The following is a 14144-nucleotide window of genomic DNA, read 5'->3' on the forward strand; positions in this document are numbered from 1 at the left end:
ATGCTTTTTTAACCACGATCACATTTCTGACCGTAAAAAAAAATATAATATATATATAATATATGAATTATATATATATATATATGTTCTGCTGAAGATGTCAATATAACTGCTGGTTTTCGACAGCTCCAAAATATGTTTTTTTTTACATGTAATCAATATCGTCCATCGCACATATTGCTTCATTTACTTTGCATGGACGTTTGTGTTACTGTAGATATCGTGATTGTAGCGTGAGTGGTTACTGCTGGCGCAAGTGTTTGGCACATTCCTGAAACTTAACGCGCTTTGATCACTCGGCTTCCCAGCTAAACTTCGATCACATGGCTCGTTCGGTGGTCAAACGATAAGTCCAAAACCAATACAAAATAATGTATACAAAATATCACTACATCTTTAAAACAAAATACATATTTAACGTTTAAACAAAACAAAACAAAAAATAATACATGACCAAAGCCAAGATTACTGTTTTAAACAGTAGGGTAACATGGGGGAAGAGGCCCCATGAGATAAGATACCAACGCCTATCAATTCATTTTCTTAATACTTAACAAAGCAGTAGTAAATCTGCCTCCTGTCGCTTTAAGACCACAGAGCTCCACCTCTTTGCTTTTTTTTTTACTTTCAGATTTGCTTCTTCCTGTTTTGTAAGATATTCAGTATGGGTGCGTCTCTGGAAACCCAAGTGTGCCCACTATGCCACAAACCGTACCAGGAGAGAGTTGACCTGAGGTGTGGGCACAGCTTCTGCCAAGTGTGCATCCAGGAGCTTTGGAGCTACACCACTGAAGGGCCCTGCTACTGCCCAGAGTGCCGAGAGGAGTATAAGAAAATGCCGGCCTTCAGCTCAGATCAGGTGAACAGGGAAGCAGCCGGCCTTAGCACCACACAGTGCCAAGACGAGTATAAGACAATGCCAGCCAGCTCAGCAGATCAGATGTGCAGGGAAGCAGCTGGCCCTAGCACCACCAGCTCTGTTTCCTGTGATTACTGCAGCAAGATCAGCCAGCCCGCTGTCAAGACCTGCCTGGTGTGTGTGGCCTCCATGTGCTCCCACCATCTCAAGCCCCACCTGGAGGCATCTGCGTTCAAGAGCCACCCTCTCGTGGAGCCCACTTCCGACCTCTCCACCTGGAAGTGCATGGAGCACCAGGAGCTGCTGAAGATCTACTGCAGGGAGGACAGAGTGTGTGTGTGCACGGTCTGTGCTGTGATCGGAGCCCACAAGCAGCACACCTGCGTGAGCGTCACAGAGGCTGAGCAAGAGCTGAGGGTGAGCCAGCTTTCTAATATACACCCAGTTGTGCAGAAGTGAAGCTGTAATATTAAGATACCATGCATAGTAAGATACCCTGGACTATACATCAGCATTGCAAAGTGGCCTAGTGACTTGTAATCACCATGTTTACAAAAAGAAACAAATTACTTTAACAATAAGCTTTCTTTAAAAAAAAGCACTGTTTCCACTTACTGTTTTAGAGCAATCTGAAGGATGGGATGCTGAAGATTAAGGCAAACGCCCAGACTGTCCAGGACAACTTAGCAGTGCTGAGGGAGAAGAAACTAAGCATTCAGGTGCATTCCCTTTTCCTGTTACCGGAAGCTTTTTGTATGTATACTGTATTACAACACAGTGATGATAAAACACATTGAAGATAAAGCTCCATTTTCTATGTGTTGAGCTTCATAGCCGAAATGAAATTTCACTGCTCTGATTACGGGCACGTCTAACTTGAGTGTCGTCAATATAGGACCCAGCAGTTTGTAGCCATATTGAAGGATCAAATTGTTTATCTGTGCAGAAATATTCATTTAGAATGTATTAATTTACAGAAATACAGTTTATGTGCTGATTGTTACAAATGTGTATTCATTTGGTACTTAATGGGTTAAAGGTATAGCACTATAGGGTTCGTTGCACAGCACGCTCTTGTTTCTCCAGACGCAGATTGGCGAGGGGAAAGCCCACGTGCAGTGCCAGTACAAGGCTCTCCGGCACCACCTGGAGGTTGAGGAGAGGCAGGCGCTGCAGCGTCTGGACAGGGAGGAGAGGAGGACCTTGGTCAGCATGGAGGCTCAGCTGGAGCAGCTGGAGGAGAACCTGCAGGAGATGCAGGGGAGCTCAGGGGTCCTGGAGACACTGTCCCTACTCAGACAGCAGGCCTTCATACAGGTAAACTTGCTCGCTGCTCCCTCTAGTGGAAGAGACAGGGCGGTCAAACCCATGTCTGAAAAAGCCATTTCGAGTTCTTAGAGCCATACGAATCAAAGCAAAAACAGGAAGAAAAAATAAAACGTTTAATGCTTTCATTCATGGCAAATTCATATGAAGATGCCCCCCCATATAAAGCAATGAAAAATATATTTTTATGTGTTCAAAACTACTTTTTTCCTCAGCTATTTTCAATATGTCATGCAAGAGTTAACAGTATTTTTGTGCTCATTTGAGAGGTTACTTGTTTAAAAACTTAAACAGTATATTTGTGCACTTTGACTCGCTTCCTCCCCAAAACTAAAATCTTAGTCAAGCAGCCATAGTGTGGAGATCATTGATCGGTATGCACTGTATCTCATGAGTAACTGGCTGGACAGCCCTGCAGTAGCGTGGAACTCATTCATTAAGCTTGAGCAATGTAGAATACAAGTCATATTTACAGTGAATAAGAATTTATAATGTCCTCTGTTCCCTGGTTTTGTTTTACAAGTGTGTGACGTGCTTTATTGTAATGAAAGACTTGCTCCAGCTAACCGGTCCTGTGGTATGTTTCAGTGTTCACATTGACACCACCAATTCTGTTGTCTCTTTCTTTTCTTCCTCAAACAGGAATACAACAAGATGGCAAAGAGGTAAGATTTGGTCACACATCATATTTAAGATTACTGCCAATTTAAGATTTTACACAGCTTGATATGTCCCATATTTTTTAATTATCCGAAGATCTACTGCTTTTGTGGAATCAATGTAAAGTCAACGGTTTGAATATTTCATCTGGGTTCTTTGAACTCCATGCCAGGCAGAGCAATGTAATGAAGTGTCAATGGGATCTGTACTGACGTGTCCTGTCCTCCCCTTCCTGCCCAGTATCGCTCTGATGTCCAGTCCTGTGGCCCAGCTGGAGCCCACCAGAGAATTGGACCAGGATAAACTGGACAGGCTGCAAAGCTGGGCGGAGAGGAGACTGGAGACTGTGTCCAACCACTTTGAGACAGACAGAGATGCTCTCGTTCTGCTGTGTGAGTACCCATGACACATAGCATTAGTCTGCGTTGCTTTCACACACACACACAGAACAGCCTCTGACATCTTGAATAGCCTGGTAAATGTGACATGCACATCGTGGTAACAAAGAGCAAACTCCAGAATTAAACTACTGCACTTGCATGAAGTAAATACTGAGTATTTTGATTAACATGGGAATGTCTCTGCTGTTGGCTCACCTTGGCTTCGATGTCCATAGCCTCGTAACGGTTCATGTTACAACTTTCATAAACCACTTTCTTTACCCTCCTGTTTGCAGATGGGACAACCCCGTCCTTGAACCCGGACAGTGCCCATCCTAAACTGGTTCTGGCAGAGGGAAACAGGACAGTATTCTTCAGTGAGGAGCCCCAGCCGTACCCCCAGCATGCTCTGCGCTTTGACACCTTCCCCCAGGTCCTGAGCACAGAGCCCCGAGAGGCTGGCCGCTCCTACTGGGAGGTAGAGGTTAAAGGTGATGGGAGGTGGAAGGTGGGCGTCTCTGACCCCCAGATTGGCAGGAAGGGGCAGGATGACCTCTGCAGGCTGGGGTACAGCGCTCTCTCCTGGACCCTTTATGGGGAACCAGGAAAGATGGAGGTCTGGCACAATAAGACCTCTGTCCCGTTAGCTGCCAGCAACCCCAAGAGAGTGGGGGTGTATCTCGATTACGAGGGCGGCTCCATCGCCTTTTACAACGTGACGGGGAACACGATCACCCTACTGCACAAATACCAGGAACACTTCACTCAACTGCTCTACCCAGCCCTAGCAGTGTCCAAATCCACTCTCTCTTTTTGTGACCTGTCCTAAAAATATGACGTGGAATAGTTGGTTCAAATCAAACTTTTCTTCCAACAGTGGAGGACTTTGCTAATTGTCAAGCTGAGTTGTCAAACTTCTTTATAATTAAGAGGAACTTTTTTTGTATTTAATTCCAGTCACCAGCTACATTTTAGTTTACAATCAATAGCCAGCTGTACCAAGATAGAACACCCTGAAGAACACAGATTTTAGAAATTACTTTTAATACTTTATTTACTGCAATGAAAGCTTTTATATACCAAAGTAATCCAGCAATGGAAAACAGTAGTAATGTGCAAATTAAGAGATCAAAAATAAATAAGAGCTACCATCTCAGGTTCTCCTGGCATTTTAAATACACAAAGGTTGCTGCCAGTAACCCTAACCCACTTTACAGACAACTCCACTGTTTCATTTGCATCTACTGCAAGTCTTTATTTCAAGTGAGTTTTGCAACATGTGTTTTTATGAAACCATAAATTGTATTTTCATTTGAACTAAATCATTTGTATCCAATACTATTTGATATTCCTTTAATTGTGTGCGCAATGTTTATTTGAAGAGGTGGGAACGACTGCTTTGACATCAAGTTCATGTTACAATACAGTTAAATAAGAATCTGAACAGTATGAAAGTTCATCTTAACGTGAAATTATTTTAATCCGATACAAACTACTAACCCTAAGCCCTGATCTGATACAAAGTCAGTCCTAGGATCTACCACACTAAGTGCACACGTACTTTCTGATGACGTGTTGGACATGCTGTATAAAAACACTGACCCTGGTAAAGGAGCCGTTTGACTTTTGTCAGGAGTACCCATCTGCAGGAATTGCAATGCAGTTGAATAAGTGTGCCATTCCTATCAGACAATATATAGGTGTACAGTAGGCTCTTTTTTGATTTGGAATCACCAATCCTCCCCCACCCCATTTCTCCCCAAATTTGGAAAGCCCAATTTTTTTTTTTTTTTTTTTTTTATTTCAACCTAGTTCACCGCTGCCTTGGGAGAGACGAAGACGGACACACTCTTCCTCCAAAAGTGTGTGCCGTCAGCCGTCAGTTTCTTTTCACTCAGTAGGCCCGCCATGCAGCCATCTCAGAACTACAGCGTGGAGGACCACGCAGCTCCAGCCAACTTACAGGCAGGCTCGCAGGTGCCTGACTAGTCTGAGTCGCTGGTGCGCAGTGAGCCGAGGACATCCTGGCCGACCTAAGCCCTCCCAACCTGGGCGCTGCTTAGCTAATTGTGAGCTGCCACCTGGGAGCTCCCGTCCACAGTCGGCAGTGGAATAGCCTGGACTCGAACCGACAGGCTCCAGGTGGTGGTCAGTAGTTGTCATGCAGAATAAAGAAATCCATAAGCATGGGTGCAAGCTCAGGGTCCAGTCAAGTCACTCTTCATGCAAGAATGCTACACATTGGGTAGTTTCAGCTCATCTTTATTCACTTGTACACAGATTATTAAAAGTGCAGCTATTTTCACACATTACAGTTTATTAAAAGCACATTCGATGGTTACAGTAAGCGTTTGAGTTCAGAAGTACAAGCCTGTGATGCATCTACAGTTTAATGAAATGAGAAACGCTTTAGCCGGACTACATATTCAGTTACAAAGACAGAGATGCGATACCTTTTATTGGACTAACTCCAATAAAAGGTATCACATCTCCTTCTCTTTGTCTATCATCTCTGGACTAATACAGCTAGCATTTCATCTATCAAAGACAGATACCGCCAATGCTTGAGAATCAGGATTAAGAGTTCTGAAATTATGTTTTTTTTACAGTAGTCCTGGAAGCATTTAAAAAAAACAAACAAAAAAAACGATTGCGTTCACAGTCACATCACTTCTAACACTGAACAGCATGGATATCAAAACGCAGCACCAGACACACACTGGTGTGCCATGTAAAAGTGAAGCAAAAGAAACCGAGTAAGCCATATTATGTAGCCAAACTATTCAATTTAAATAATCCCTCAACCTTTATAAAGCTATGCAGAAAGGTGCTTAAGGTGCTTTCAGGGAAGGAGCTAATACAGGACAGAATAAAAGGTGAAAGCCTCTACTCTTGGAAGTGCATAAAACAAAAGTTGGGGCATAAAACAAAATTACATTACTGGTTCATGAAGCAAACGTGTCACGACTGCCACTGACAGGACTACACAGCAAATATGCCGATTCTTACTTTACACAATTAGTTATTAACACCTTACTGCTTTAATTTAGTATGCTAGTTTCCAATAAGGAATATACTGGGACCTATGAAACCAGGGACCCCAAAAAGTGCTTTTCTTACAATTTAAAAAATTCTAGTGATTCTAGTTCCATGTTAGGCAATTTATTTTTTCATTCCTTCATTTGCTAAAGCCTTTCTGTGAAATAAATAACCAAATCAGGTTAGGCCTTGAAGAAAAACACAAAAAAAAAAGCCATGGGTCATAAATCATATGCTGGAGACACCAATATAAACATCATCTACAAGGAGTAAAGATTGAGGCTGAAAAGCATTTCACTGGACACAACCTCCAAGTTTACTTGGTGACCTGGTGGATGCCGTGGGCCAGGTAGGCCACGTTTGCTGAAGTCACGCCAGCCATGGAGATCCGTCCGTCCTTGGTCAGGTAGACAGAGTGCTCCTTGGTCAGGCGCTCAACCTGCAGGCGGGGTGGAGAAACTCAAATTCAATGACAGATGTCTCCATTAGAAGGGTTTGTCTTCAACTTAAAAAGGCTTCCAAAACTAGCTTTCTATGTATTTCAAATTTTAGCAGCGTTTTCTAGGTTTTGGATGAAGAACGAAGACCTCTTTTTACAGGGTATGATGTCGAGTATTAGAAAGTACTACACATAGGGTGCAGCTGATGTCTTGGTACTAGAAGGCGAAATTGGACACGCTATACTGCAGTTAAACGGTGTCCAGATCACAGGTTTATATATAAAATGAATAAGTATGGCATCAACAGCTCTACCCGCACAAGCAAAGACCCACTCTACCTGCTCAGGCTTGAGGCCGGTGAAGCAGAACATGCCGATCTGGTCAACGATGTGCTGCCAGTTGTGGGTGGAGCCCTCCTTCTTCAGGTTGGACACCAGCTGCTCCCTCATGCTGATGATGCGGTTTGCCATGCCCTTCACCTCCTGCAGCCTGGGGAGAAAACAGCCTTGTCAACTAAGAAATCGGGAAAGACCTGCAGTCAAAGTCTTTTTTGCATTTCTAAAATTGACCACTGACTAAGTGTTACAGTGTGGATGAAATCTCTGGTGGATCCCTTGCTCAGAAGAGCATGCCAAGTAAAGTTTTTCATTGTATTGATCTAGCTCTGGTCTCAAAGAAACAAAAAATAAATAAAAAAACACAATCTCCAGCAGGGGGATGTGGGTGTGTAAAGCACAGCTGGGAGCCCTCACCACTCCTGGCGCAGTTCGGGGGTGTTCATGATGGCGGCAGCGATGCGGGCTCCGTTCATGGGAGGGTTGGAGTACATGGGGCGGATCAGGATCTTGAGCTGGGACTCCACACGCTTTGCCTCTTCAGCATCGACGCAGACCACAGTGAAACCGCCCACACGCTCGCCTGGGAGAGAGCAGGCAGTCAGTTTGAGCCTCAGAGCATGGGCAGACAGACATTGCAACTTACCACTGGCCGGCAAAGTGACCTCATAAGGAACTCCAACACAGCAAATACAGTAAACAAGACAGTGTTTTGATTCTGCAATAGCTCGTGACAGGGTTAAAGAGAACTGTAAACTATATCCCCTAGATTGTGGTCAAGAATGCCCATACAAGTTTATTACTGGATTCTCAGAAGAATAGCACAGTGCTTAAGTGTGGCATCTTTACAGATGTGAGGGTGCCACAGCTTTATCCTCATGGTGAAAATATTTCACGTTTATACACAGCTTCTTCCCATCGGAGCAGGTCTTACCGTACAGCCCCATGTTTTTGGCGTAGGACTGGGACAAGACGATGTTAAGGCCCTGATCGATAAAGTGGCGTACGGCCCAGGCATCTCTATCGATATCCCCGCTGGCAAAGCCCTGGTACGCCATGTCAAAGAAGGGGAAGAGGCTCCTTTTCTGAAAAAGAGAACACATACAAAAAGGGCTTCGACTGATCTGCCAGTACAATCCTGAAATCTACATTCCTGTTAACAGGATTCACCGCAGAGCAACTGCAAGTCTCCCAATGCCTTTCTCCACTGCTGCATTTAAAACAAAAGCTATTCTCCAAAGTAGCATTGCAGCCTCCACCATGCATCTCTAAACCAGGTGTCCAATCCCGGTCCTGAGGGCCATTCCACTCCAGGTTCAACAGGCAAAATATCATGAACTACTTCAGGGTCTGGATGGAGGTTTAATTGGATCAGTTAAACATATTCAGAAAACAGGGTTGAAACAAAGACCAGGACTGGAAGGGCCAACTTCAGTCACCCCTGACCTGGACCCTGTAAGCTCACCTTGACCAGGGCGGCCAGCTCCTTCCACTGCTCTGGCTTGGGGTCCACGCCGGTGGGGTTGTGAGCACAGGCGTGGAACAGGATGATGCTTCTCTCAGGGATTTTCTAAAACCAAAACACACACAAGCTTAGAAGCAGTGCTCTATTTTCACTGGGTGTTCCCAGCTTTAAGGCCATACAGGAACAGCTATGCACGGGTGAAGATACCAATCAGATATTAATGCCCACATTTTAAAATGGAGGATTTACAAAAAGTTCATAACGTGAATGCAAGACAAAAGGGGGTACTGGGAAAGAGTTGGGCATTGTCCAAACCTGAAGATTGTTAAAACACGGCTAGGCAAATGTGGGCATGCAGCTACCGACACCAACAACAGGCATCTATGGAAGCTAGTGCAGCTCGATACATTGGGTCTACAAACAAAAATGCTATCCCTTTTCCTTAATTAGAAGATCTGGTACCTTTGTTTACAAACTAACATTACAAAGCGATTGTTACAATGAACAAGCTATATTTTGCAAAAGCCACCACAAGCACGGTGTTCTGTATCTTCACTAGGGAGTCCGTTTGCACATTCTGGCCTCCACTCTAACCCCCTCAGACTCACAGAGATGTCGTCCAAGGCTCCAGCGAAGTCAAACCCGCAGGTCTTGGGGTCATAGTAACGGTAGCCGCCGAGCTGCAGGCCCGAGTCCCTGAAGATCGGGGTGTGGTTACCCCAAGAGGGCTTCGGGAGGTAGACTTCACTGCTGGACTTGTAGAAACGAGCCTGTGATGACATGAGCAAGGACAGGAGTATCAGGGAAGCAAATAAGACTTTGTATAGCAGAGCTCCCCCCCCGCCCCCCTTTCTAGAGTTTACTACAAGCATGATTTGACAGTAGGTAACAAATCTCAGGTGTGTCTTGTTAAACTGGATCAAACTTCTACGCGACGGGAATCTTATTGCCATCCCTGTTTAACTAAGTACTAGTAATGTTAGGATCACAATTTTCTAGCGGAAAGCCTGGACTCAGTGTGGCTTTACAGTGTTCAAATTCTCCAACGCACAAAGCAGAACAGGACTGCACTTACCAGAAAGCTTCCGCCAACCCGAAGGGACCCAGTGCCTGAAATGGTTTGCATGGTGGTGTACTGCAAGATAGAGAAAAAGGAGCGAAAATTCAAAACAATGCAAAATGGAATTCCTGAAATTAACTATGGGCTAGACAAACCTCACACTAAAGAGAGACTTGTTATTCAAATCTGGAGAATTCTTCAAGTAAAAGGTTACAAATCAAGTTAGCAAACGCTTACAGCTAGGTGCATAAAAGGATCTGGAATTGAACTTTATTTGTTCTCAAACCACGTTTTACAAAAAAGCAAACTGTGCTGCCTTGAATTGAACTGATAGATTTAGGGTACATTTATAAGTCAGGCCCATGAATGAATGGGAATCTGTCCGTCTTACAAAGAAAGCAAGAGAATACATTCAACTTGGATTAGAGGTAGCGGCTGAATACAAAAACATACAAGTCATTAAATCAAAATAAGACAAGCTAAAAGGTTATGAGAAACATTTGTGTGTTGCCTCAAATTAAAAAAAAAATGGACCTGTCTCTAAAGAACGGTTTGTGGTTGAAATGTTTAGTGACATAAGTCTAGTTGCTGCCAATAGGCTTCAATGGGGACTTGATGTTTCACATGACAGCAGCAGGCTGCAGTTTGATAGATCACCATAGCAACCAGTTACCCTGAATGTCTGGCAGCTTACCCGTCCACTCTTGAGCACCTCGTGGTTCTGCCCCAGTGCCAGCTCCGCAGAGGCCTTGGCAAATTCAGCCAGTCCACCAATGGGAAGGTATTCCTTGTCCATCTTCTTGGCAGCGATCTCAGCCTCTGCCTGGCAAGGAACAGACAGAGCCATTATTTTTATGCAGTACACAACCCTTAACCAGGGATGGAAACAAGACTCCTATTGCACAGCAGTTTCACCCACCTCAGGTTTTACTGCAAGCTTGATCAGCCACAGTGTGCAAGTAACATGCATAAGTGTGTTCTATTAAACTCACAGTAAAACCAGGAACGGATCAAACTGCTATGCAGTCATATTTTCATCCTCAATTAACTACGGTGGCACATACCACTAATGCTGTTGATTAGTGTAAGTTTTAAGCCAGCTAGCATTAAGAATCAAGTGTCAGTTAGAGCCTTGAAATGTCCTGATAAAGGTACAATACTGGTGAAATGATGACAAAGTCATCAGCAGGTATTAGTGTTAACATCCTAGTAAAGTCAAAGTTGCGAATGCCTGTTTACTCAAACCAACGGTGTGTCCACCTCAAAAGGTGTGCCCATCACTCACCTTGCGGACACAGCTCAGGACGTAGGGCTTGCCGTTATCGTCGCGGTACGCACCCACCCCCAGGTTCATCTTCTTGGGGTTGGCGTCCCGCTTGTAGGCCTCGGTCACACCCAGGATAGGGTCAGGGGGGCCCATCTCCACTTGGGACCACACAGAGCTGGGAAAGGGAAACAGCAGTATTCAAAATGCAATCTTAAAAGCCATTTAGGTTTGGTTCTCTGCACTAACAAGCAATGTGTGGTATACTTTAAACATCATTAGATTCAATGTTTTGCAACAGTAGGCCATTGGCTGGCTATCCCTCTCCATAGAGTTAATAAGCTGTGCAAATCTGACTGGACTGTGGCATTTCCTTTTGGTTAAAATCACAGCGAATGAGGCCAGCTTAGCCAATCATGTGAGCTGCAGTGAAGCAAACTGGTTGCTTCATATTACCCACAAAACAAAAAGATGCAATGTAATCCTAAGGAGATTGCATTCTGGTGCACGGAAATCTTTTTTGCAGCAGAAACTTGAAAATAGGTTTGAGGCCCTAAAACAGCTGTACTAAAGCAAACCATGCATTTCCAAAACAGCAGGAGGCCAGTGCTCAGGGTAGCATGCAGTTAAAGGGCTGGGTGGATTTCATACACAAATCTGTTATTTGACTGGACAACACTGCGACAATGCATAGAACAGAGTAGTCCCAGGAGGAATTACAGGGTTACAGACAAACAAGCAGGCACTGATCCACAGTCAGCATAATGGCGCCTTCGTAGAGAGGGCCCTAGATGAACTGCTACCTCACCACTATACGACTTTCCCTGGCGTAGGGACACCACTGCTTGCTCTGTGGACTTCAGTCTCCTGAACATCAACTGCACAGGAAATGCAAGACAATTCTGTTCCAAAATAACTCACACTGGCACCAGTGCTCAGGAGTACCCCCCCAAATAAATGTATTTTAAGATAGCAATAGATACCACCCACAGAGCAGAGGAAGCTGAACTATCGTACCAGGGCAGCACAACAAATGAGTGTGCAAGGTTGTATTTTAAGAACAAGCTAAATTCTTAGCCAGCTAACCTTTCAGCGGATATCTGAAACATCGATGCTGCTCTCGTCTTGCATTTGCAGTTAATGTCAAAGACTGAGAAGAGAATATATAAATAGCTTTGTGGTTTCTGGAAACAGTGTGTAGTGCAAGTCTGTTACAGTAGCTGAGGGAAACGTGCAACTGGGATGTCTTTTAAAAAAGGCATAGAGTTCAAAGAATGGCTGTTTAACTATGTAGGCATTCACTTAAATCAACACTTCACAGCCAGGTAGAAGCCAGGATTGATTCATGATGTTTCAATGCACCACAGAGAAAACAAAATCCAATCAGGCCTCTAACTGGGCTGGCTGGTCCTACTTACTGCTAGTGAATAGAGAAGTACTACCAAACAGACAGCTCAGTGTGATTTTGAGTGGTGGCATCATTAAAAATTAATTGGAGAAATTTTAATAATGCAACAAACAGCAGAGGCCACCAGGGCTCTGTGCAATCAGGGAAGCATGAGTAATATTTAACTATTTGTTTTGCTACAGTTTTATTATCCTAAAACATCGATATCATATCTACAGAGTTGCAGACCCTTGAGGACTGCATGTAGGGTCTTCTGCTAGGCTACAAAAATGCACTCTAGGCCCTCCAGCACATGTGGCAGTTTACAACAGAGGTAGTGGTTATTGCTGTCTGCCAACGTGTCATGCCAAAATTACAGTCACAATGTCCAATTCAGTTTAATATATAGTTCACTGCCTACTCCAGTGCGAGACACTGCTGTGTTCTCCAGGTACACTTTGCCCTCCACGGTGCAGAATGAAGGGCACGCCATGATCACTCACGCGGCTGATGCAGCACCGACAAACCAATCAGTGCAGGAGGCCTGTGCCCGGCAGCCAATCACAACCCAAAAAGAAAGCCAAACCTACGGTTTCCTGGATGGAACAAACTTAACTGAATTGGTAGAAGTACCGACATTGATTTAATTTAAAAAATAAAACTTGGGAAACACAGCATTGGTCACTTAATACAACCCGTTCCCCGTGCGCTTTTTTTTCAAATGCTCTATTATCCAATTAACTAGTTAAATTAAACAAAAGCATGATGAAATCACAATATGTAGGTCGGCAATACAATACAGCCTTAGTCAGGGTAAACACGTTCCAAATAACAATAACCCACATAAATTCATACCATGAACCAGGAGGAATAGATAACGCCATTTTAAGGACTGTATGTACGAGTATTACAATATTAACAGTACAAAATATATTCGTTACCATGGAAGAGGACAGTGTGTTGTCTGTAAACAAGAACAATCTAACAATGAACTTACGGAGGATGCAATATAGCTACACTCAAATACATTTAAAACAGCTCCACGAATCAATAGTTTTGCATTTTGTATGCCCGAGAACGAGTAACAAGGCGAGGCAATAACCAAGGTTAATAAAACACAAACATCAACGCAAGGGCAGTTCATTGAACTTGACTCAACAGCAACGTGAACCAGAGAGACCGAGCACACATTCCTCGCATTTAAGAAGACTTAGTTCCACAAAAAACAAAATAATAAAATGTTAAACTCGAGTTACCTGGCTCTGGCAGGGAACACTGCCAGACTGGGGCAGTATCCCCCGACATTGAGGATTATCTTGCTGGATTTGAGCAGAGCCATCGCTGCACACTGAAGAGGATAAAGCGACTGAACCACAGAGGAAGCCGGGGACGATCTGCAAGAAAGACAAGACCAGGACTAGAAATAGAGCCTTTCCAAAAAAAAAAAAAGCATACAGGAGAAACCCCCATGACTTTATCACAGCGACCCCATTAGGTCGCCGAGCTAAACTATATCACTAATACTTCATATTTCCGAATGTATTTGGTTATTTAAAAGAAACAAAGCATTGCTTTCTCCCTGCATAAACAGCACAGCACAGGTGCAGTATGAAGATGTGCTTTATATTATTGGTCAGTGCAAAGCTGACCTTCTACTAGCATCGCACAGTACAGAAACACAGCATCAGCATTGTAGCGTCGCTGCCTCGCTATTCAAGCTAGAAGACATCAGTGATCAGTGCAGACTCTCTCCCTCAATATGGAGTCAATGTAAAGCTCTCCTTCTATAGATCAAATCTCTATCTGTATTCAGAGCAGTCCTTTTCCAGTGTAACACCAGACTCACCAGAAGATTCAATAATTAGATGCTTTTTAGGAAGACATTCTCTGTAACTGCCTCAGCCATTATTCCACAGTTGAAAATGAAGT

The 14144-nt window shown here is 43.9% G+C and overlaps 2 protein-coding genes across 2 annotated transcripts; one reads left to right on the plus strand and one right to left on the minus strand.

Moving 5' to 3' along the window:
- Positions 1 to 623: 623 nt before the first annotated feature.
- Positions 624 to 4674, plus strand: si:dkey-29p10.4 (tripartite motif-containing protein 16). The gene is made up of 6 exons (XM_041269345.1): positions 624 to 1276; positions 1483 to 1578; positions 1946 to 2176; positions 2828 to 2850; positions 3086 to 3237; positions 3522 to 4674. The coding sequence occupies exons 1-6, from the start codon at positions 665 to 667 to the stop codon at positions 4052 to 4054; spliced, it is 1647 nt and encodes a 548-aa protein (XP_041125279.1). The 5' UTR covers positions 624 to 664; the 3' UTR covers positions 4055 to 4674.
- Positions 4675 to 5471: 797 nt separating this feature from the next.
- LOC121325787 (aspartate aminotransferase, mitochondrial-like) lies at positions 5472 to 13609 on the minus strand. The gene is made up of 10 exons (XM_041268801.1): positions 13472 to 13609; positions 10850 to 11006; positions 10259 to 10387; positions 9580 to 9639; positions 9113 to 9274; positions 8505 to 8609; positions 7974 to 8124; positions 7457 to 7622; positions 7043 to 7193; positions 5472 to 6703 (listed from the first exon to the last, which is right to left on the minus strand). The coding sequence occupies exons 1-10, from the start codon at positions 13552 to 13554 to the stop codon at positions 6581 to 6583; spliced, it is 1287 nt and encodes a 428-aa protein (XP_041124735.1). The 5' UTR covers positions 13555 to 13609; the 3' UTR covers positions 5472 to 6580.
- Between the last annotated feature and the right edge of the window lie 535 nt (positions 13610 to 14144).

Source organism: Polyodon spathula, chromosome 13 (genome assembly GCF_017654505.1).
Source record: "Polyodon spathula isolate WHYD16114869_AA chromosome 13, ASM1765450v1, whole genome shotgun sequence".
NCBI lineage: Eukaryota > Metazoa > Chordata > Actinopteri > Acipenseriformes > Polyodontidae > Polyodon > Polyodon spathula.

Coding starts and splice junctions, on each gene's coding strand:
- si:dkey-29p10.4 (XM_041269345.1), top strand. CDS start 665: ATGGGTGCGTCTCTGGAAACCCAAGTGTGCCCACTATGCCACAAACCG. Junction 1,277..1,482: donor AGGCTGAGCAAGAGCTGAGG/GTGAGCCAGCTT, acceptor TTACTGTTTTAG/AGCAATCTGAAGGATGGGAT. Junction 2,177..2,827: donor GACAGCAGGCCTTCATACAG/GTAAACTTGCTC, acceptor TTCCTCAAACAG/GAATACAACAAGATGGCAAA.
- LOC121325787 (XM_041268801.1), bottom strand. CDS start 13,554: ATGGCTCTGCTCAAATCCAGCAAGATAATCCTCAATGTCGGGGGATAC. Junction 9,640..10,258: donor AGGTGCTCAAGAGTGGACGG/GTAAGCTGCCAG, acceptor TCTATCTTGCAG/TACACCACCATGCAAACCAT. Junction 7,194..7,456: donor CCCGAACTGCGCCAGGAGTG/GTGAGGGCTCCC, acceptor TTTTCTCCCCAG/GCTGCAGGAGGTGAAGGGCA.